This window comes from Malaclemys terrapin, chromosome 1, assembly GCF_027887155.1.
Source record: "Malaclemys terrapin pileata isolate rMalTer1 chromosome 1, rMalTer1.hap1, whole genome shotgun sequence".
NCBI lineage: Eukaryota > Metazoa > Chordata > Testudines > Emydidae > Malaclemys > Malaclemys terrapin.
This window is the reverse complement of record NC_071505.1, coordinates 123,441,153-123,466,559: the sequence shown is the minus strand read 5'-3', so window position 1 is coordinate 123,466,559 and position 25,407 is coordinate 123,441,153. Positions and strand designations below refer to the sequence as shown.

The 25,407-nt window shown below is 43.6% G+C and overlaps 1 protein-coding gene across 1 annotated transcript in view; it reads left to right on the top strand.

The window, feature by feature from the left end:
- Window positions 1-825: 825 nt before the first annotated feature.
- The window catches only part of EFCAB6 (EF-hand calcium binding domain 6), a 157,965-nt gene continuing 133,383 nt past the window's right edge, over window positions 826-25,407 (top strand). The window contains exons 1-4 of the mRNA XM_054037841.1: window positions 826-885; window positions 9,956-10,102; window positions 17,647-17,867; window positions 19,377-19,465. Of these exons, the coding sequence (XP_053893816.1) occupies window positions 9,961-10,102; window positions 17,647-17,867; window positions 19,377-19,465 (452 nt within the window). The 5' untranslated portion in view covers window positions 826-885; window positions 9,956-9,960. The remainder of the gene's footprint in view (window positions 886-9,955; window positions 10,103-17,646; window positions 17,868-19,376; window positions 19,466-25,407) is intronic.

Genomic DNA, 25,407 nt, shown 5'->3' with positions numbered 1-25,407 from the left:
TAAGGTTGTTCTGATTTGCTGACCTGTCCTAATTTCTGCAATGGCATGCGGAAAAACACTAAGGGCTGGATTGAGAGGCAAAATAACACTTGCAAAAGGCAATCACCATTAGTGGATAGAATGAAAACAAAGTGGTGAGACCAGGCCAGAAATTCAGTCAGACTGGAAGTCAGATGATCCAAGAGAATAAACTTCTGCTCTAAAAACAAGAAGAAAAAGTTAGAATTAAAAATTCCAAATTAGAAATCACAGTAAAAAATAAAGCAACACAGATGTCATTGCTAAAACTACTAGCAAGTACGTACTTATACATATTTTCAATGAATATTTGTTGAAATATAAATTAAATAGCACAATGACATGCATCTGCACAATAACAAAGGTACGTGATGAAGTGCTAAGATCTAAGCAACAGATAAGGCAAATTTGTGATCTGCTATGAGACTTTATGCAGTCAGATACAATGAACTAAAGTTAGCATGCACTTAGCTGTTTGTACTCTTGGAGCCTAAACATGAATATGAAATTAAAAGGCAGCAAATTTTAAAATTATAAAAATAAATCCTTTCTATGCACAACATATAATTGCCTTTGCAATTCATTTTCACTAGATATCATTAAGGCCCAGTGCCAGATCCTGAGTTGTGCTGAGTTTAAACTCAATGCAGATTACTCCTGGGGGAATTCTTCACCAAAGTGCACAGGCAGAATTTATGTCCCCCACAGATTTTTCCCCCCTCAGAAAATAGGTTCTGTGAATAGATGTTGAAATTATACCTTTCGCCCACCAGGAGCTGCTGTGGCAGCAGAAGAGAAGGCAGCCAGCTCACTGATAGGGAGGGGACCGTGGTTGCCTTCCTCACAGCATCTTGCCTGCAGGGCCAGGTGAGGAGGTATGGGATATGTGGAGGGGCGAGGACGGACAGTGCAAGGTACACAGGGCTGCTGGGGGGGGGTTGAGAAGGGCAAGTGTGTGTGGGGGAGCAGAGTGGGCTGTGGGCACAGGAGCTAGTGGGATGACAGCACTGAGCTAGGGGTTGAATGGGAGTGGGAGTGCTTTGCCACATAGGGACAGGGGGCAGAGGGTGCAGGGACACATGGGGACAGGGTAGAGGGGTGGCTGAGTGGGGGTGCAGGGACACATGGGGATAAGGGGGAGGGAGAGTGCAGGGACACATGGGGACAGGGGCAGATATGCCTGACTGAATGGGAGAGGCTAGGGATCAGCCAAGTTCTCCATGGGGAAGGCTCCCTAGCAACCCGCCCCAACCTGTTTTATACTTCTCCCATCCACACCCAACAGCCCTCCAGGTTTACACCCAGCAATTCCTTCCCTTTCCCTTAGCTCCTCCATTACCTCTGACTACTCGAAGCCTTTGCACTGTTTCTGAGGGGTGCGGAAAATACATTTCTGTATTGTGTTTAAATGAATTATTACTCAACCTTCTGTATTAATATGCCTACTAAGGAATCTGTCTGTCAAAAAAACATTTCCTGAATCTTTTTTTGTTGTCTATATTGTAACAAACATACTTGCTGACAGGTATTTTGAAATAAATTACTAAAGTAAGTGAAACTGGCATGATCTAGATTTTGTTATTTTGACAAATAAAATATGCACATTTTTGCAGAATTTTAAAACATTGTGTGCTGAATTTTTTGGTGCAGAATGTTTCAATTTTTTGGTGCAGATTTCCCCCAGGAGTAACAGTTGAGCAAAGCAGGAACGAAAGGTAGCTTTTAGCTGTCTGCTCCCCCACCAATGGGGCTGGAGGATCTGGCTCCAAAAGTTTAGCTGCACTGAAAAAAAAATTATATGGCTAATGAGAGCATCCATAGTTGGATTGGATAGGACTGAACATTATTTTTTTTACAAATGGATATAAACCCTCATACTTCAGGGAATAAAGCATCTTCTAGTTGCCCTAGATAAGGAAGAAACTTTTCCAATGTTTAAGTTATTCCAAAACTGTCCATTCTGTCCCTGGGAAGATTTGTTGTATTACTTTAGCTGGAATATGTGGGCCCAAAGAGTAAAAGGTGTTAACATATTCCAATTACTGTTCAATATTAAACAGTTTTAAACAAGATTTGGAGTTTGGTATACAGAGACTTTAGTCTGCTTAGTATCATGGCAAACATACTTTTAAAAATTCTTTTAACCCTTTATTAAAGATAAAGGAAAAAACAGTTGAACTGTTAAGTAAGGCTTTCATTTTAACATTATCCCCTGTTCCCTTTTTCTTTAGATCGAGAGGGTTTTTAGAAGGAAAAAAATCCCTTGTCTGACAGTCTCTGAGATGATAACTAGTATCCTTTTGGGGAAAAGAGTAGAAGCTAGTTGAGATGGGTGGAGCTGTTGTTGTTTGTTAAAGTCCGACCCCGTTTACTAGAAGACAATACAAAACAAACATATACAAAGATGAAGAAAAGAACAGCAAAGACAGAAAAAAATGTAGCTTCTGTTTCTGGTGTTGACTCTCACTTGGAACCTCACAGCTGGAGAAACACAGGCACAGCACATGGTCTTATCAGCCACTCCGAGACTAACAATAGGGTTACCATATTTCAGCAAGCAAAAAAAGAGGACGGGAGGAGCTCTGCCCCCGTCCTGTCCTAGCCCTGCCCCTCCCACTTCCCGCCCCCCTCAGAACCTCCAACCCTCCCCCCGCTCCTTGTCCCCTGACTGCCCCCTCCTGGGACCCCTGCCCCTAACTGCCCCCCAGGACTCCACCCCCTACCTAAGCCTCCCTGTTCCTTGTCCCCCAACTGCCCCCTCCTGAGACCCTCCCCCCATCCTAACTGGCCCCATAGGACCCTACCCCCTACCTGACCCCTGACTGCCCCAACCCTTATCCACACCCCCACCCCCACCCCCAGACAGACCCCTGGGATTCCCATGCCCCATCCAACCACTCCCCACCCCCTCACAACTCCCCCCAGAACTCCCGACCCATCTAACCCCCTCTGCTCCCTGTCCCCTGACTGCTCCGATCCCTCTCCCCACACTTGCCCCCTGACAGCCCCCCCCGAACTCCCAACCCCCCCCCGCTCCTTGTCCCCTGACTGCCCCCTTCTGGGACCCCTGCTCCTAACTGCCCTCCAGAACTCCACCCCCTACCTAAGCCTCCCTGTTCCTTGTCCCCTAACTGCCTCCTCCTGAGATCCCTCCCACCCTAACAGCCCCTCAGGACCCTACCCCCTACCTGTACCCTGACTGCCCAAAACCTTATCCACACCCCCTTCAAAAAGCCCCCCCCATAACTCCCGACCCCCCCATCTCTTGACTGCCCCCTCCAGCACCTCCTTGCCCCTTCTCCGACCCCTTGGCCCCCTTACCCTGCCGCTCAGAACAGCGTGCCAGGGAGGAGGAGCTCCAGACTTCCAGAGGTGATCTGCGAATGCAGGGAGAGGAAGCGGAGGAGGGGCTCTCTCTGGCTGTCGGAGCCCCATGTAAGTGTCACCATCCGGCCGGTTGCCCTGTTAGCCACGCACGCTCTGCATGGGAGGGGGAAGTCTGGACATTTACAAATTCCCCCCGGACGCTATTTTTAGCTCAAAAAGCCGGACATGTCCGGGGGAATCCGGATGAATGGTAACCCTACCTAACAAACTTGTACCACCATCAGGCTGTCTAGGGCTATGCTTTTTGCTGCCTCTTCCTGGTCACAGGCTTATAGCAGTGCTGCAAAATGTATAGTCTTGGCTGGCTAAGCCAAACTCTTATCAGACGGAAGGAAAGAGGAGAGAAATAGGAAAGAGAAGAAATAAGGTGGGGAAGGGAAAGGAAACATAGCGGGTGAGGGGAACACATTAAGTCTCACATCCCAGGCGATACCTGGGATTCATCTGGAGCCAGTGGAGATGGCAGTGTTATCTGGGTCCCTCTTTCTAACCCTGTCTGGTCAGGATATCTCTTAGGATTAGGATAGAGAAGATCTGGGGTCCTAGGAGACAGTGGGGGTGGCAGCCATGATGGTGAAGCTTGCTCCTTTCCCTTTTCTAAACTTTCAGTCAACCAGCATCGTGGTAACCTCAGTCTGTTCGTCTATCAAATTTCCTTTCAGAGTCTCTTTTTGAGGACCCCAAAAGGGAGTGATGGACAGTATAGCCCATCTGCTCATTATTTTGTCCATCAGTTAAGTCTAATTACAAGATTAACTGATTTCTGATCCCACTCTGTTCTTTGTCTTTGTTTGTTTTTTGGTGCAGCAGCCTCATCACGTGAGGCTATGATTGCCGCTTTCTTGATTAATTTTAGCCAAGTGTTTTTTAAAAATATCCTTTCACTCAGTCTAGCATCCTGAAAGAAACACAGCCAGGCTTTTTTTTTTTTTTTGCACTCTTCCATTTTTCTGACATTCTCACCAGTCCCTTTAGGGAAAAATCTTTGATTCCAAGCCAACTCAGTTGTTCGTAAAGAAACTTTTTTTCCATAGAATATTATCCACAATGGCATAGAACATGATCAACAGCTTCTTTGGTTTGGCACACATTACACAGCCCATCTTTATGTCTTTTTAATAAGTTTAACTTATCATTTATGGTATAATGAACTATTAACACACTCTATAAATGACTACTTCAATTTTTCTAGCATGACTGTGGAGTATAGTATTATCTTTGATTTTTGAGCATACTTTATAAGACCTTGGTTCTTTTATTTCCTTGGTCCATAGTTCTTGCCATTCCTTCGCAAGCTCCATTGTGACCACACTTTAAAATTCTTATCAAGTTAATGGTATTTTTTCAAGCTTGTTTTGCTGCTTTATCATCCATTTCATTTCCAGGTACTCCAGTATGTGCCAGAATTCATGCTATTGTTACGCAGATACCTGTTTGCATTATTTCTGTAGTTAGGAACATTATTTCACTGATTATGCTTTCCAAAGTCCCTGTTCTAATTATCCTAATGCCAGACAAGGAATCAGATAAAATTACAACTGCAGCCAGACGTACATCTCAAATCCAGGTTAGTGCCAATATTATCCGCATTAGTTCAGCCATCAGAACAGTCACGTAATTCAACAGCCTTTTAGATTTCTGAATTCCTAGGAATATACAATGCTGTTCCCATCTACCTGTGCTGTCATGTTTTGACCCATCTGTATAGACTGACAAAGCTGTCCCCATTTTTCTAAATAAATTCAGAAATGTCTTTGGTCATAATTAGGGCTGTTGATTAATTGCAGTTAACTCACGCAATTAACTCAAAAAATTAATCGCGATTAAAAAAATTAATCGTGATTAATTGCAGTTTTAATAGTACTGTTAAACAATAGAATACCAATTGAAATGTATTAAATATTTTGGATGTTTTTCTACATTTTCATATGTATTGTATTCTGTGTTGTAATTGAAATAAAATTGTATATTATTTTTATGACAAATATTTGCACTGTAAAAATGATAAACAAAAATAGTATTTTTCAATTCACCTCATACAAGTACGGTAGTGCAATCTCTGTCGTGAAAGTGCAACTTACAAATGTAGATTTTTGTTTGTGATAGAACTGCACTCAAAAAACAATATAAAACTTCAGAGCCTACAAGTCCACTCAGTCCTACTTCTTGTTCAGCCAATTGCTAAGACAAACAAGTTTGTTTACATTTACAGAAGATAGTGCTGTAAGTATGAATATGAATCTTTAGAGCATCTGGCACGTAAATATCTTGTGATGCTGGCTACAACAGTGCCAGCCTGTTCTCACTTTCAGGTGACATTGTAAACAAGAAGCAGGCTGCATTATCTCCTGCAAATATAAACAAACTTGTTTGTTTGAGCGATTGGCTGAATAAGAAGTAGGACTGAGTGGACTTGCATGTTCTAAAATTTCATATCGTTTTATTTTTGAATGCAGGTTTTTTTGTACAGAATTCTACATGTGTAAGTTCAACTTTCATGATAAAGAGATTGCACTACAGTACTTGTATTAGGTGAATTGAAAAATACAATTTCTTTTGATTTTTACAGTGCAAATATTTGTAATAAAAAATAAATATAAAGTGAGCACTGTACATTTTGTATTCTGTTTGTAATTGAAATCAATATATTTGAAAATGTAGAAAACATCCAAAATATTTAAATAAATGGTACTGTAGGCCTTCCTTTCATAGCATATCATATGCTCTTTCACTTTCCCCGAAGACTGTTATCATGAAGATTTTAGTCCTTATGCTTTTTTGTACCTCCATTTCTAGTCTCACTCTATGGTCAACTGTGCACTTTTCTTTTCTGAAACCACTTTGTACCTCAGTTATAATATCATTTTTCTCCAAGTATTCCACTACCTTGCTTGGTTTCCTAATTGGTATCACCAATGCTTGTTTCCATTCTATTTGTAGCAGTCCTTTCTCCCATATACCGTTATATAACCTCAATAGAATCTTTGGACTCCCTCTGATAAGTGTCGAAACATTTCATTACTTATATTATCTTTGCCTGGAGCTGTATTTTTCATTTTTCTAATGACTGCAATAAGCTCCTGCACACTACATTTTTTGGTTAGCACATCATCAGTATATTCTCTCCAGCCATTTAATAGTTCATAGTTTTCCTCAATAAATCTCCTTTTTTCTCATGGAACTCATTGTTTTGATTTGTATCATTACTGACCTTTTGGAATTCTTTTGCTAAAATGTCTGCTTTCCTTTCCTAAGCTTGAGACCTCAATTTAACAATAAGACCAGGTATACATTTACTTTTACTTCAAATTCCATTCATTCTTTGAATTTACTTATCTATTTTTGAAAGCTTTAAATCTTTGTTCAATTTCCCACAGAAATGTCTCCAACTTTCTTTTTTTTCCTTTTTGACAATCCTTTGTGCCACTGCCTTACAATTTATTTATAATTTGTTAAGTCTTTACTATTCATTGTATGTTTTTGCTTGCTTGTAAGCCTTATTTGTTTCCTTAATTGCTAATTTGCAAACTTCATTCCACCAGGGAACTGGATTTCTAAGTCAGGGGCAATTTGATGTTTTGTAGATGGCCAGATCAGCGTCTGTTGTAATTCCTTTTATTACGTTGTTGTAGAACTCTCCTAGGTTGTCACTTGTACAGTTACTACATAAATATTCATCACATTGAATCTTGAAAAGGCCCCAGTCAGCTTTTTGAAAATTCCATCTAGGAACTCTTTCTGTGTTTTCGACATTTCCTCGGCCTTGGTATTCAATAAGCATAGGGAAGTGATCACTTCCCATTCTGTCGTCTTTATGAATTTCCAGTTGCATTTATTGGCTATATTATTTGTTGCAATTAACAAATCCAAAACAGAAAAGGATCCATTCACTGAATTAAATCTAGTAGGTGCTCCTGTATTCAATATTACCAGGTTATGCAAACCACTAAATTGTTCTGCGCATTTAACATTTAGGTCAGTTTTCTTACTTCTCTATAGCTCATTATGACTAATAAACTCTGTAAATTATGATTGGGTTTTTGACATTATTAACTAGTTTTTCTAATTCTAAAAAAACTAATTTTACATGGATTATAAACATTATAAATCTGTATATAAGAATTTTTGTTCTGCATGGGAATCTCAATAGCATTATATTCAAAATTTAGTTTCTGCACATTCATTTCTATGTAACTGAGTCCCTCATTTGTAAATATACAGAACCCCCCCTTCAGTGGTAGCCTCTCGATCCCTCTAGAGATCAGATCCTTGTAAATTGACTCAAATTTACTTATTAGCCATGTTTCTTGCATACATACATATCAGGCTTTTTTCCCATTTCAATTATGGCTTTCTTAAATTCCTGTCCCTGCATTATTAAACTATGCACATTCCAGCTAAGAATAGTTACGACCGTGTTATTTAAGCTGTATTATTCCTTCATGTAAAATCACATGAATGCAGTCTATAAAGAGATTCAAGGTATCAAGAGGTTGTCTATTTTTAGATATTTTTCTGCTGTTTTAGCTATGATTTTAATCCTTTTATTTCCCCCCCCCCCATCTGCATGCTGCTGTCAATTATTTCTGTAATGAGCACAAAACTTCTCTTTATCTACAAGTAATACATCACCTCCCATTCTTCTCATATTCTCCTCCCTGACCAGAGATATGTTCTGCTGCCCCCGTACATCTTGAATATTTTTCTATTTTCTGCAGTGGGTACCTTCTGATAGCCTCCATATATGATGTTTTTTGAATTATTTTAATCTTTTGTATTTCTGTAGCTCGTTCTGCTGCTGCATGTCATTTATATGTTGCACTGTGCTTTCCCCCCACAATTGCTGCATTTAGGTTCTGTTCCTTCTACACAGTTCTCATGTGAGTGATTTCCTCCACATTTACTGCATCTCATTGTTCCCTTACAAATGACTGCCACGTGTCCAAACCTTTGACAATTATAGCACTCACAGGAGGGTGGCAGAACAGGGAATATATGGTTTAACCCAGAAAGAATTGATACCCTATTTGGATCCTATCCAGAAGTGTCCCACTTTTAAGTGATATGCCTACCACCATAGATGGCTAGTTTTCTCCCTCTCTTCTATAAGTAGCTGTTTAACAAACAATAGTTTATCTTAATCTATATTCTTCTTAAGAGAATCTTATTGGTACTCCATACATACCGGTAGCCCCTCTGGCTTCTATCAGGAATAGAGGCAGCTCACAAGTAATTTCCGTTTTCCCTAAGGCTATAGTTTTAAGAAGTTTTTCAGCTTGCTCTTCAGGTGTTCATTCTATCAATAGATCTGCACCATCACTTTACTTTAGCGATTCCACCATTTTCAGAGGGTTAATATTTCCTATTTTCACATCTTCTGGCACTGATTCGACAGTTATGAAGTTGACTTAGCTGGGAACAGGATTGTGCCAATAGTTACTACTTCTTTGTCTGAACCTAGATAGCAGCACATACAGTTATTTCTGCCACTGTTGTTTGAACAGTCCATTTGCTAGCAAATTGATTGATATATATCTTTGGTAACAAGGCAAAAGGGCAGAGCAGTGTTGCTGAGTACACAAATTTCCCTCTGTCTTGGGCAGACTATAGATAGCTGTCATACTCTTTTTATCATCACATCCCACAAGCCAGAGGTATGTCTAGATGGTGCCTGAGACAGAAATATGAGTGGGTTAGGGTTGCCAGCCATCCAGGATTGTCCTGGAGTCTCCATGAATTAAAGATTATGTCATGTGATGAAATCTCCAGGAATTGTCCAACCAAAGTTGGCAATCCTAAAGTGGGTTCACATTTGTTTTCTCCAAGTACTTTAATTGCCTGCTAGTATTTGTGGCAAAATAGATCTTGCAGTTTAGGGATGTGTTTATTGAGCTCCATGACCTCCTGGGAACTAGACCCTACTTATCTACAGTTTAAAGGAGTGGAGATTTCATGGCAGCTGCTGAAAGTGTCTCAGACATTTGGTTGCTCAGGTGGTGACGTTAGGCCTTGGAGCAAATGCAGAGGAAAGATATTTTCCACCTGAAGGGTGAAGAAAGAAGCAATGTTTTGCTTGGGGCTAATTTTTCTTTTATTGATGGCTATAGAGGCAGGATACCAGCCAAAAATCGCTTCTGTACAGTCTGGACAATTAGTGGGGATGGTCTAGAAAAGAGCTAAAAAGAAACAAGCAAATGTTTTTATTTTTAAAGTCTTTTAATAAACATAACCTTCAAGATAGCTTAATGCCATTTAAAAATTCAGATAGCTAATTATTTATTATTTAAGGCATGATTTAGTCTATTTATATCTTCTGCTTTGAAACACAGATTTGAAAGTGCCTTCATAGGACGTACTTTAACAGTTTAAAAGAGTCCCACATCTGTGTGGTCAGATTTGGTTCTCTGTCAGCCAGAATCTTCAACAGCAACTTGGGCCTCTTTTAATTAAGTCAACGTTTATGCTTCTCGATACTGCCACCAGTCAGATTGCTTCCTTTTGTATCATAGGTTCTAAAGTAGTGTCATAATTGTGTTTTTAAATTCCCAAGGGACCATGGCCAGAGTGGTGAGTGCAGAAGACTTCAGTGGATTACGCCCCTACTCTCATGGAATCATATTTACTGCAAGACCACAGTCTACACCAGGCAGAGCACCATCATGCAGAAGCAGGCAAAGCTCAATTAAATCAGCTTCATGTACGTACAGATTGTCGACTTTTAGGTTTTATAAGCAGCAGGATTTTAAACTGAAATCCCCATATTGTCCACAAGACAAATGCAGCCTGAATCTGGCATTGCCTTCTCGGCCACCTTCACTTAGGCCTAGACTGTGGCGTTTGACACAGTCTGGCGGTAAGCAATCGATCTTCTGGGTTCGATTTATTGCGTCTTGTCTAGAAGCGATAAATCGATCCTGGATTGATCCCAGAAGTGCTCGCCGTCGACACCGGTACTCCTGCTCTGCGAGAGGAGTACGCGGAGTCGACGGGGGAGCCTGCCTGCCGCGTCTGGACTCGCGGTAAGTTCGAACTAAGGTACTTCGACTTCAGCTACATTATTCACGTAGCTGAAGTTGCGTATCTTAGTTCAAAGTGGGGGGTTAGTGTGGACCAGGCCCAGATGCACAGTGCCTCAGAGGGTTGTCTGATGCACAGTATCTCCAGTGTTCCCCCCTCACACTCTTAGAGGAGTAATTTGCTACAGCCTTTTACAGGGTGCATCATACTCCACCTGCCCATTCCCTACACTCACACAGCCACACACACGGGATGCATCTATCCAGCTGTACTGGCTGATGCATAGGAGGGATGGAACCATGGCCCTTTCTTGTCCTATCCCCTCCCTACCCACTTACTTGTAGGGAGGGAAAGGGGTATCAGGAGCATAGGTCCTGCTTTCTTCCCCATCCCAGCTCCCAGAGCTGTAGTCCATGCAGGTTTATTGAGTTGCACAGGCACTTGGGGGACAGGGTCTTTCTCCCCACTACTCTGGGCAACCATCTAGCCCTTGATCTTAAAGCTGCTGGGTATGTACTATTGACAGTGTCAGAGATTTGATGTACATCCTGTTATCCCAAAGGAACTCACTTGAAATTATCATATGCTTACCCCAAAAAAGCATATACATATTTTATCCTAGTAAGATTTATGAGTCACTTTAATGAAATAAAAATTGTTAATATAGTTGTGAATATCTCATTTGCAAGAATTAAACATTGAGAGTTACTGGTGTTTAAGGCTTTCTGATTCACAGTTCATGCCTTTTTTTCTTCTTCCTTGCCATGAAGTTTTAGTTTAAGGGGTAAATTCACTCCTGGCATAAATTGACACAGGTCCATTGATTTCAGTGGCGTCACACTGTGAATTTGTATGCTCAACTTCCCTTTGTCAGAACTGATTACTGTTAATGATATGTGCAAGAAATCCCTTAATCCCTCTCCTGGGGAACTAATTAGATTTACAGTGACCAGAGTGCTGATTCAGCTGCTGATTCTCAGCACTCTGTCACACCTTTCCCCCTTTTCTGGTGGAAAAATTTCTCCTTCCATGGGTTCTCCATTCTTTTAGTGGAGGTGCTACTCTCCTGGAGTCCTCCTCCTGATGTTCGGGTGAGGGGGATTCCAATAACTGCTCAACCCCTGTCAATAAGTTCGGGTTCTCCTTATTCCACAAGGCTAATTCTGTGTTTTCTTCTTTCTCCGCCTCTTTCTTTAGGAGGCCTCCCTTTTCTTTACTGTCCCCCTGGCTTGTGTTCCTTTGTCTAGTGTTTTCCAACCCCTCTAAGTCTAGCTTCTCCTTTTGCTTCCCCGAATGTTTTATTCCTTCTCCTCCCCAGCGTGTCCACTACCCCAGCCCGTTTCCATTTAAGCTTTCCCTGCACTTCCAGGGGTGCATCAGCCATAAGGCAAAGTGTCTTATCCCCATGGATGCATTCAAGCCACAGCCTTGATCCCGGGACCATCCAGTGGGCTTCACTAATTCCTGTTTTACCAATGAACAGTCTGAGGCAGTGTCCACTGGACCCCTTTGACACCTTCTCCCCACCTTTACAGAAACCATAGATTTTCCTTCCATGTCCAAGAGTCCCTGTCCAACTGCAGAACTCTGAAAACCCACATTCTATATAAGGGCAGCCTCTTTTTATGTGTCCTTGGTGTCCACACTGACAACAGACAATACCCCGAGTCCCAGCTGGAGTCCCCCTAGGTTCTTCCCTCTTCTCTGTGACCTTTCCAGATTGGGTTTCTCCAACCCTCCTCCCCAGATCTGGTCCCTTAAACTGCCAACCCTCTTTCCTAGGAACGTCCATCTCCACAAACTCTTCTGTGAGTTTGACCACAGAATCGAGGATGACCAGCAGATGCTGCCTGACCCATAACCAGGAGTTCTCAGGGATGCTCGGCAGGAACTGTTTTAGAATTACTGCATCCATGATCTCACTTGCAATCTGAGTGTCTGGCCTCAACCAGCTGGTAGCCCAGTCTGTCAGTTTTTGGGCAAATGCCCGGGCTTGTAACCTCCCCCCAGTCCATCTAGTGACCCAAAACTTTTGCAGTGACCTTTTCTGTGGATAAGTCCACCTGATCTAGAATGACTGCCTTAATCACATCATAGTCCCATGCTCGCTCATTACTTAGGGCAGGTCTACACTTAAAACCCTTCATCGACACAGCTGCACTGATGCAGCTGGGCCACTGTAGTGTTTAAGTGAAAATGCTCCTACCCCCATGGGAGAGCTTCTCCCATCAGCATAGTTAATCCACCTCCCCAAGAGGCAGGGGCTATGTTGACAGGAGAAGCTCTCCCACCAAAATAGAGCTGTCTACATGGGGGGTTAGGCTGGTATAACTATGTTGCTCAGGGGAGTGGATTTTTCACACCCCTGAGTGAAGTAGTTATACTGATTCAGGTCTGTAGTGTAGACCTGGCTTTACAGCCGTATAGGTTGCCTGAGCTTGACCAAGAATGCGTTAGGATCATTTGCAGGGCCCATCTTACAGACGCCTATCACCTGTGTCTGGTTGCTGTTCCCCACTGAAGGATCACATTAGCTGCTGCTGCTGCTGCATATGGGCTTGCTCTCGAATAAAATTCTGTAGGTTTTTCTGTTGCTCAGCCTGCCAGACAAGCAACCGCTCACTGTTTCTCCAGGTGTTGGAGGGTCTTCTCTACAGGGTCCTCTGTATCTCCTTCTGCTGTTCTACGAGCCATTGCAATGTCTCTTCCATTGCCCAGACTGCTGAACCTTTGCACTGGCTCCCCCATCAGGTTCTCTGTCAGTACAGATAAGGCAACTCCTGGACAAGTCCCCACTTGTGACAGGGCACAGCCCTCAGTTCTTGTCTCCTCATATAAATGGCTCTGACATCTCTGGTCTATAACCACTTCTGTGTACTTTATTTGTGTGTTATTAACCACCATCCTCTGACAGTCCAGTGCAACAATTCTTATTTACAGTATTATACAAACATGAGAGGGGGAAGAGATGTCTCCACGCAGAGATCTCCGTTTACTCTGGCCTGGTTGGTTGGTTGGTTGGTTGGTTGGCTTTTCTCTCTCTCTCTCTCTCTCTCTCTCACTCTCATCTTCTCCCTTGCACGACTTTCCTGTGCTTCTTTTCTACGCTTGCAGTTAATGGGCAAATTCGCTCCTTAGCTCTTCCCCAGTCCAGGCTGATCTAGTAATTAGCCGTCCCTTCCCTCAGTCAGGCCCTCGTCAGGGGAACTAATTGGATTTATAGTGACCAGAGTGCTAGTTCAGATGCTGGTTCTTAGCACTCTGTCACAGAGGAGATGTGTGGAGGAGAAACTGTAGTAAAGTGTAAATAATATAAAGGGCCATATTCTGCTATTGAAGGCAACTGAAATATTGTGTGCAAACTGATGGCAGGACTTTCCTCAAAAGTACGGAAAAATGTAAATGCACAACTAACTTCAATCTTTAGATTAGGGTGCTCAGCTCCTATTGTCTTCAAAGGAAGTATTATATTTGTATCAATGGCTGAATTTGGCCCTATAAATGCAGGAGAAATATCAGGCCAAATCCTGTGGTCCTTATTCAGTTCTTACTCAGTCAAAGCTCTAATTGAAGTCAAGGGGAATTTGCTTGAGTAGGGATTACACTATTTGACACCATGCTGTCCAGTTCTCCAGCCCTCCTTTCCCATGGGTGTTTTTACAGCAAGCAGGCTGTTGCGTGTTAAAATGCTTATCTGCAAAGGAGTCAGCACACAAACAATTGGTGCTGACACATCATTGGCAGATAACTTTACTAATGAGTTTAATAACTGAATAAAGCATCTAAATGATACAAAGCAAAGACATTCAAGGTCTTTTTATCCCTGCTGTAATCTGAAGGTAGAGTGCTAGTGGGGATGGGATGGATAAATATATTGTGAGTTACTTTACATATGTTTTACTTTGTAACTTTAACTGCTCTTTTAGAGCATCTTCCAAGTTAACCAGTGTCTTGGCCAGGGCCAGCTCTGGCTTTTTTGCCGCCCCAAGCAAAAAAAAAAAAAAAAAAAAACGGGGCGGCCAGAATGGCAAAGCAAACAAACAAACAAATTGCGGCGCGGTCGGAGCGGCAAAGGAGGGAAAAAAAAAAACCCTGCGGGGCGGCCGGAGCCAGGGTGCAGGGGGACTCCCTGCGCTGCAAGTATCAGGGGGTAGCCGTGTTAGTCTGTATCTGCAAAAACAACAAGGAGTCTGGTGGCACCTTAAAGACTAACAGATTTATTTGGGCATAAGCTTTCGTGGGTAAAAAACCTCACTTCTTCAGACGCATAGAGTGAAAGTTACAGATGCAGGCATTATATACTGACACATGGAGAGCAGGAAGTTACTTCGCAAGTGGAGAACCAGGGTTGACAGGGCCAATTCAATCAGGGTGGATGTAGTCGACTCCCAATAATAGATGAGGAAGTGTCAATTCCAGGAGAGGAAAAGCTGCTTCTGTAATGAGCCAGCCACTCCCAGTCCCTATTCAAGCCCAGATTAATGGTGTTAAATTTTCAAATGAATTTTAGTTCTGCTGTTTCTCTTTGAAGTCTGTTTCTGAAGTTTTTTTGTTCAATGATAGTGACTTTTAAATCTGTAATAGAATGACCAGAGAGATTGAAGTGTTCACTTACTGGCTTGTGTATGTTACCATTCCTGATGTCCGATTTGTGTCCATTTATTCTTTTGCGGACGGACTGTCCGGTTTGGCCAATGTACATGGCAGAGTGGCATTGCTGGCACATGATGGCATATATAACATTAGTGGATGTGCAGGTGAATGAACCCTTGATGGTGTGGCTGATGTGGTTGGGTCCTCAGATGGTGTCGCCAGAGTAGATATGGGGACAGAGTAGGCAATGAGGTTTGCTACAGGGATTGGTTCCTGGGTTGGTGTTTCTGTGGTGTGGTATGTAGTTGCTGGTGAGTATTTGCTTCAGGTTGGGGGGGTTGTCTGTAAGCGAGGACTGGCCTGCCTCCCAAGGTCTGTGAGAGTGAGGGATCATTTTCCAGGATAGGTTGTAGATCGTGGATAATGCGCTGGAGAGGTTTTAGATGGGGGCTGTATGTGATGGCCAGTGGTGTTCTGTTATTGTCCTTGTTGGGCCTGTCCTGTAGTAGGTGATTTCTGGGTACCCGTCTTGCTCTGTCAATCTGTTTCCTCACTTCCCCAGGTGGGTATTGTAGTTTTACGAATGCTTGATAAAGATCTTGTAGGTGTTTGTCTCTGTCTGAGGGGTTGGAGCAAATTTGGTTGTATCTTAGGGCTTGGCTTTAGACAATGGATCGTGTGATGTGGCTTGGATGGAAGCTGGAGGCATGTAGGTACGTATAGCCGTCAGTAGGTTTCCGGTATAGGGTGGTGTTTATGTGACTGTCATTTATTTGCACTGTAGTGTCCAGGAAGTGTCTCTCTTGTGTGGACTGGTCCAGGCTGAGGTTGATGGTGGGGTGGAAATTGTTGAAGTCCAGGTGGAATTCTTCAAGGGCCTCCTTTCCGTGGGTCCATATGATGAAGATGTCATCAATGTAGCGCAAGTAGAGGAGGGGCACTAGGGGACGAGAGCTGAGGAAGCATTGTTCTAAGTCAGCCATAAAAATGTTGGCATACTGTGGGGCCATGCAGGTACCCATAGCAGTGCCACTGACTTGAAGGTATAAGTTGTCCCCAAATCTGAAGTTGTTGTAGGTGAGGACAAAGTCACAAAGCTCAGCCACCAGGCGTGCTGTGGCCTCATCAGGGATACTGTTCCTGACAGCTTGTAGTCCATCCTCATGTGGAATATTGGTGTAAAGTGCTTCTATATCCATAGTGGCCAGGATGGTGTTTTCAGGAAGAACACCAATGCATTGGAGTTTCCTCAGGAAGTCGGTGGTGTCTCGAAGATAGCTGGGAGTGCTGGTAGCGTAGGATCTGAGGAGAGAGTCCAAATAGCCAGATAATCCTGCTGTAAGAGTGCCAATGCCTGAGATGATGGGGCATCCAGGGTTTCTGAGTTTATGGATCTTGGGTAGCAGATAGAATACCCCTGGTCGGGGTTCTGTGTGTGTGTCCATGTAGATTTGTTCCCGTACTGTAGCTGGGAATTTCTTGAGCAGATGGTGTAGTTTCTTTTGGTATTCCTCAGTGGGATCGTGGCCTGTAGAATGTGGTCTTGGAGAGTTGCCTGGCAGCCTCCTGTTCATAATCTGACCTGTTCATTATGACTATAGCACCTCCTTTGTCAGCCCCTTTGATGATAATGTCAGAGTTGTTTCTGAGGCTGTGGATGGCATTGCGTTCTGTACGGCTGAGGTTATGGGACAAGTGATGTTGTTTGTCCACAATTTCAGCCTGTGCACGTCTGTGGAAGCACTCTATGTAGAAGTCCAGTCTGTCATTTCGACCGTCAGGAGGACTCCACGCAGAGTTCTTCTTCTTGTAGTGTTGGTAGGAGGGTTCCTGTGGGTCAGTGCACTGTTCAGTGGTGCGTTGAAAATATTCCTTGAGTCGGAGACGACGAAAGTAGGCTTCCAGATCACTGCAGAACTGTATCGTGTTCGTGGGGATGGTGGGACAGAAAGAGAGTCCCTGAGATAGGACAGACTCTGCTGCTGGGCTAAGTGTGTGGACTGCAGACGTGCTCCAGCTAGCGGGGCGGAGAGAGAGGGAGCGGGGGGAGAGATAGTAAGGGGCAGCCAGGGCTTCAGCGGGGCGCTCGCCATGCGGCCCCGACTGCTGCGCTGCCTGCTGGGAGGGCTCCACGCCGCTCCGGTTGGCGGGGAGGGAAGGACTCAGGCTTCCCTGCTGGGCTTGCTACAGACCTGGCACCGCTGGGGCAGACGGCGCGCACAGCCCGCTCCCAGCAGGGCACTCCCCTCCTCCACGCTGCCGCCCTCTACAGGGCGGCCGGATTGGCAAACAAAACAAAACAAACAAACAAAAAGCGGCCATGCCACCCTAGGATTGGGCGGAATGCCGCCCCATAGAATCTGCCGCCCCAAGCACGAGCTTGCTCGGCTGGTGCCTGGAGCCAGCCCTGGTCTTGGCTATAATGTTATAAAGAAAGAGTTGGGAATTTTTTAAATAATACTTAGCACTTTTATATTGCTTTTGATCTTCAAAGTGCCGCACCAATGTTAATTAATTTACAGTGATATCTCTGAAGATGGATTGATTTATGTTGAATTCTCAGCAAAAAAACCCCACATTTGATTTTGCCAGGTTTAAGAGTGTATGGTAACTGTCTGATATGTTTTACAGCTACATCTGTGCGTTCTGTCCCAGATTCCACGCTATCCTCCTCAGAAATTGAGCAGATTTTACTTAAAAAGACAGCTGAAAAAGAAGGTGAACTTAAAAAAGCATTTCAGACAATTGACATTGATCACACCCTAACAGTCACAAAAGGCGAATTCAGAAGAGTGATTGAAACCTTTCTTTTTCCTCTGACACAAGCACAGTTTGATTCTGTGCTGGCACAGGTACGCTATGTTATAAATGTGTATAATCACTTGGGGGCTGTTCTTATCCACGTCAATGGCAGAATTTCCTCTCGATTTCAGTGGGAGCAGGAGCAGGTCTGGTTTTATCAAAATGATGATAGATGGGGCCAAATCCTTCTTGCCTTATGTGAGTAGTTCTAATGAAGACAATAGAATTACTTATGCGAGTAAAATGAACTAGATTTGGCCATTAATATTTCTTTTAAAGGATTCCGTCTACATTATTTCTCCCACTGTCTGAAGAAGTTACAATTCATTAGTAGCTTTTGTGATAATTAATCAAATTATGCAGTCTTATTCCTGGAGAAAGATCAGATTGAAAACCCTTTGAGTCATGGTAGAACACGTTCTTATTTATATTTTAAGGAGCTTAGCACACTTTTGAGCACTGTAAAATAATGAATAATTGGGAGGAAGGATAGTTGTCTGTTCACCACCTTTAAGCCATAGCTAGGGTGGAATATATTCTTTAAAGACCATTAGTTGTATACACTGGTTGAGATTTTCAAAACCCACCAGGGGATAGCTGTACAACGCCCGTTAATTTCAAATGGAATTGTGTGGCTAACTCCTCTAGGCGACTTTGAAAATCTTTTCTTTGTCCAGGGAGTCTGCTTTCTGGTATTAGCTCTGTAAAGTTCTCATTTTTTCAGTTTAGTGATTTAACTGTGATACAACAACATTTAGAACCGTACGGTGAACAGCAAAGAGTTATACCACACACCTCCAAGCCATTGTTTCTAGTTGCTTTCAACATACGTATCCTTCTCCCCAACGATTTATAATGCTAATGAGTAATAGAAGATGGATATTTGGCCCTGTGGAGTTCCAGTCCTGACCCCTGTGGCCATGACTTTCTGTCCTAAGGTTTCACAGATTTTAGGTTTTATATCCTTTCCAACATGCTTGTTGTTTGATTTTCACTTATATTGAATTTTACAAGGTGTTATCTTCACATTTTAAAAATATTGGTCTCTGAAAATTCAGCACTGATTTCAGTTAAAATGTAAGTAATTAGGGTCCTTGATTATACCAAATAAGCAATATGTGGATCCACAAGCAATATGTGGATCAATATGTGGAAGTACCTTACATATGCATGTGGTACACAGGGAAAGATTGTCTCACCGGTTGGATTAGATGGGATATATTTTCACACATAGACACAGAAGATCATAGAGTTAGTGTGAGGAAAAGACCTACATGATCCTCAAGTCCTTGTCCCTTATAAGTGTAGAATATAGCCTCTTGCTGGAGGATTTATCAGATATACATTGATACTATATTTGAGCATTGACAAAAGGCGAGAAGAAATGACATGCAGTACATGCAACAAATGAGAGGCTATCAGAGGAGATTATTTTTGCATTTTAATAAAGTAGTTAACCAATAATGGAAGTGAATGTTTTTTTTTTTAGTCCCATGAGATTTCATTACAGGATTTATCTAGAAATCCATTTATTTAACACACTTTTTATTGAAACATAGATTCCGATGACTAGCAAAGTTACTGTACCATATCTTGACTTCCTGGCAAAGTTCACTAGGGTTGCCAAAAGTGTCAACATGCAAAGAAGGTAAGAGCTTCTTATTATGTAATCTCATTGTTCCCAAACTGTGATCATGGATTACTTGCTAGCGGTCTGCAGAGAGTAGGCTGGTTAAATGGTTCTAGCTCTCTTTGTTTCCAGCTGTTACATCGTGTTACAAACAGCTCCAGGAACATTAAGTACTTTTCCAATATTGCTTTTCCATATAAACAATTGGTGTAGTTGCCATAGGGATCTTATGTGATCACTGAAGGGAGGGGAGGTAGTCTGTCAGGCCATTGATCTTGTAATGTAAACATATAGAGCTTCAAGCCTAATTGGTATATTCTGTTAACTAGTAGTAAGTATAACTGAGTATATGAGAAGTTAGATGTGAGCTGAGGTTAACATTTTTTAGGGATACTCAAAACATAGAACTCAACTTGCAGGATGCAGTGTGTGACAAAGACACAATCTGAGGGACTCACAAACATTATTCTGGCAGGAAAGTTAAAATGCTGTGGGATTCATTCCTTCAATATAAATAACATGCTTCTTTGAGAGATATCCCTGTGAGAACTCCACTCCAGGTGAAGGTGCATCCCTGCGCCTTTGTTCGGAGAGTTTTGCAGCAGTGTCCGTATGGGTTGCGAATGTGCAGTGCCTGCCTCATGTGCCATTGGCACCTCAATAGCGTGTGCATGACCCAGACTCCTCAGTTCCTTCTCTACTGTCCCCGGCCTGAGACGGAGCTCAGCAGTCCCGTTGAAAACCTTAGTTTTTCAATTAGACAGATTATATAAATTAGTAAATTAGGTTTTAGTTTTAGGTTAGTTTAGTCAGATAAGTTTCAGTTGTTACACCTACAGCCCCTGTAAAAAAGAAATTATTTTACATTCCATAGTGCAGTTAGAAAATGCCTGGTTCACTGGGTTTTAAAAGATGCACAACATGCAGAGAGGCGATGCCTATCTCAGATGGACACTCTCAATGTGTCCGTTACCTGGGGAATCCCACATTCCCCAGAAATGTGCCCATTGTAATAAACTGAAGGCTAGGGCACTAAACGACAGGGACCTGAGGCTTAAACTCCTCCTCATGGAAAAGTCCCTCAGACCAGCCTCCAACCCTGGGCAGGAACCCTCTTCTCGGTAGAGGTCACCTGTCTTCTCAACGCCAAGATTCTCTAGGGACAAAAAAACCGACAAAAAAGCAGCCAGCTTCCTCGCCTCATAGAGAGCATCATCACCTCAAAATGGTCACCAACCTAATCAGCTTCATCGGTGCCAACTGCTCTGTAGCTCAGCACCTATGATGCTCCAGGCACCTCCGGTGCTGTCTGTGCAGTGGCCGCCGCCAGTACCCACTGCTCCAGTGCCGAGACTAATGGCTTTCAGCTGCTTGTCTCCACCATGGCACCGTCAATAGTGCCAAAGGAGACGGTACTGACAACCGCTCCTATTCCTGTGCCACAGACGAATGCGCGTAGCGTGACGGTGCTGACACAAGTTACTCGGGCACCTACTCATCTCACTGTGCCGCTGGTGCAATCGGCACCCTGCCCCTCAGCACCGATGCTCTCGGTACAGTGCCTTTTCATGCATCAGAAAGATTTGTTGGTCTCACCAACTCCAGAATCTCCTCTATTGGGTACTGATGTCTCACCGGCAGCATCAGTACCGCATTGTCAGCTGTCTCCGATACCATCACAGTTTTCTAGTGATGAAGATGATGAGATTGAAGGGGCATTCTCCCCACTCCATTCTTCCCTGATTAAGACACTTATTGCTGCCGGACCATTGAGATCATGGTCCTCATATTCTCACGATGTACCACCTTAGTATGGCCATCCATGGATGGGACCACTCAGGCCCTTCCCAGGTCATTGGCCATAGTGGAGTCCCTGGAAGTCTTATAGAAGACACCATAGCAGCCGCCCCAGTCCACGTAGGGACGACACCAGATCTCCACCTCCACCTTTACAATCGGAAGCGTTGGAAACATGAGAGGAGCCCATGGTGCAATAGGTAGAGGGCACTGCTCCTGACACCTCGCCAACCAATAACAACTCATCTTCCTCACCAGACGAGGCTATTTTGTCTCCACCACCAGCCACAGCAGATGATTTTACCCACTTTCAGGCTTTATTAAAAAGAATGGCTAACGAGCTTAAGATCGCTCTGGAGGAAGTGCCAGAAACTCAGCATGAGTTAGCTGATATCTTATAGACATCGGCCTCCTCCAAGATAGCATCACTAATCAACGGGGCTATCATGGAACCTTCCAAGATGGTGTGGTAAATTCCAGCCACAATACCCCCAACCTGCAAAAGGACAGACCGAAAATATTACGCTCCCTCGAAGGGATCCGAATTTCTTTTCACACACTCAGCACCCAATTCACTGGTTGTGGAAGCGGCCAACCAAAGGAGTAAACAGCAACATTTTTGGTGCACTCCCTCCAATAAGGAGAGTAAGAGACTTGTCCTATTTGGCCACAAAGTATACTCTTCGTCTACGCTACAATTCAGAGTGGCAAATTATGCGGCATTACTTGCCAAATATGACCACAGGAATTATGGTAAATTTATGGAATTTATTAATGAAATTCATGAGGAAAAGTGACAACAATTCAAAGCTCTGGTCCCTGAAGGGCAGATGATCTCATGCACGGCTCTACAGTCCTCATTGGATGCTGCTGACATGGCCGCCAGGTCCACCGCAATGGCCGTAGTCATGCACTGAGCCTCCTGGTTCAATTCTTCGTCACTGTTGAAGATCTCCCTTTTGATGGGGAAAAACTGTTTGCAGCCAAAACCAATGAAGTGCTGTACACTTCATGGATTCATGGGCCACCCTTCAGTCCCTTGGCATCCATACCCCTGCCACAAGAAGGAGACAATACATGTATCAACCGTGTGAGTGCCCTAGATACCCGGCATATACACAGCAACATCAAAGGCCATACAAGGAACAACAGCAGCAATGATAGAGACAGAGACCACAACGACGATGCCCTCCACCACTAGCAGTGTCCCAACTGCCTTCCTCAGATAAGCAAATTTGAAGTCTGGGTCGAGGGTCAAGAAGATCTTTCACCCATTCCAGCACTTCCACCAACCATCCAGCTGTTTGGAGACCATTTGCTCCCCGTCTATGCCAATTGGGCGGCTAGCACCACAGACAAATGGGCCCTAGATGTCATCCGATTGGGCTATACCATTCCTTTCCTGTCTATCCCCTTACCCACCCTCCTCCTCTTCCCTCTTCAGGGACCTCTCTCATGATAACTTGCTTCGCCAAGAGGTAGAACATCTCCTCCAATTAGGGGCAGTGGAGACTGTCCCTGCTCAACACAGAGGGAAGGGGTTTTACGCCCACTATTTTTTAACACAAAAGAAAAGTGGGAGGTGGTGACCAGTCCTTGATCTCAGCTGATTGAACAAGTTTGTGAAAAAGCAAAGATTCAGGATGATTACCTTAACAACAGCGCTGAAGCCGGGGGCCTGGTTTTCAGCCCTCGACCTGCAGGATGCTTATTTTCATGTCACTATACACTATACACCCTTCCCACAGATGTTTTCTGAAATTTACTTTGAGCACAGACCACGACCAGTACAAGGTTCTATCTTTCGGCCTGTCAACAGCGCCTCACGTTTTCTCAAAGATTCTCGTGGTAGTGACAGTACACCTGAGAAAACAAGGAATAATAATTTTTCCTTACTTGGATGACTGTCTCCTGAAGTCACACACCCACTCGGACGCCATTCAATCCAATCAAATGACCATGCACTGTTTCCAGAGTCTTGGCCTACAAATAAACATAAACAAATCTACAATAGAACCAACTCAACGACTGGAGTTCATCGGTGCTCACCTCGATTTGAGGATGGCACTTCCACAAGACAGATTCGACACTATAAAGACATTCATATCCACAGTTCGGAACAGTCCACAGATCACTGCCCACAAATGGCTACAACTACTGGGTCACATGGTGGCATGCACTTTTGTAGTCAAACATGCATGCTTGTACATGCGCTGCTACAAGACTGGCTAGCAACCGTTTACAGACCAAACAAAAACAAGTTAAACATACGATTAACTATGCCCCCAAGGTCAAGGACTCACTAACCGGGTAGACTCAACTACACAGTCTGTTCTCGGGTATCCCGTTCACACAAGATCCTCCATCGCTTATGATCACAACAGATGCATCCCTTATCGGATGGGGAGCTCATAAGAAACTCAAACATCAGAGTAATGACCGACAACATCCCCTGTAGGTTTTACATAAACAGACAAGGGGGAGCCTGATCGCATTCACTATGTACCAAGGCTATGAGACTCTGGAATTGGTGCATCCAGTACAATATCCATATCTCAGCCTCCTACCTACCCGGATGCCAGAACACCATGGCAGACGAACTCAGCAGATGTTTTCTCCTCGATCATGAATGGGAGTTAAACAATGCCATCCTGGAAGACATATTCCGAACTTGTGGGGTTACTCACAAATGGACCTATTCATGACAGCATGCAACACAAAATGCCCCAAATTATGCTCCAGGTCCAGTCTGGGGGATGGGGAATGCGTTCATGATCACTTGGAACTCAGACTTTCTATACACGTTCCCACCGATACCATTACTATCGAGAGTGGTACTGAAGATAAGGACCAAGAGGGCCACAGTAATCTTAATAGCCTACACACGGCCAAGACAAGCGTGGTATCCATACGTAACATGGATGTCCGCAAATACCCCAGTCACACTCCCTCTACAGACAGACCTATTAACCCAATGGGAGGGCCAACTACAACACCCCAACATAAAGATGCTACATCTCAAGGCATGGCTCCTCCATGGTTCTCTAATGATGAGCTAAATTGCTCTGAGTAGGTCCAGAGAGTGCTGCTACACAGTAGAAAACATACTACACGTAGCACCTGTCTCCACAAATGGAGGAAATTTACTACATGGTGTTCCACCAGACAAACCATTGCAGCATTTGCACCTTTTCCAATTATATTGGACTACCTCCCAGAACTGAAACAATCCGATCTTTCCCTCAGCTCAATAAAGTGACACTAGTGTCAAAATTGGTGACACTACAATCTTTGCTCACCCTCTCACAAAGCGATTCCTTAAGGGTATCCAAACTTTCTGTCCGGACGTGAGACCACCCATGCAACCATGGGACTTAAACTTGGTCCTAACAGCCCTGATGCATAAACTATTCAAACCTTTAGCAACCTGTTCCCTACTACACCTGTCCATGAAAGTGGCGTTTCTAATAGCAATCACATCATCTAGGCATGTGGGAGAAATCAGGGTGCTCCTGGCAGACCCACCATCTACTATCTTTTTTAAAGATAGAGTCACTTTGCCAACCCGTCCCAAATCCTTCCCGAAGTATATTCGTCCTTCACATCAATCAACCAATACAACTACCTACTTTCTTTCCTAAACCACGCACCAACACTTTTGAAGCCACAGTGCACACCCTGGATGTTAGGAGAGCATTGTCTTTTTACCTTGACAGGACCAAGCCATTTAAAGTCTCACCGAAACTTTTTATCTCTATCACAGAATGCTCTAAGGGTAACTCCATATTCATTCAAAGAATATCTAAATGGACATCCCAATGCATTCACCTATGCTATCAATTAAGAGGCATACAACCTCCAATGGGAATCAAGATGCATTCTACCAGATCAATATTGACGGCAGTGGGATTTCTAAACAACATTCCCCTTATAGACATTTGCAAAGCTGCCCCCTGGGCCTCTGAACACACCTTTGCTAAACATTATGCTGTTACGCAAGGTCCTCAGGTGGATACTTGACTTGGCTGAGTTGTACTATCAACGGCTATTTTACCAACTCCGAAGCCCCTACTGTCTGAGGTCGGCACTGATCTTCAGTCATCTGGAGTGGAGGACCCACAGGGACATCTCTCTCTCGAACAGAAGGTTACTCACCTTGTGCA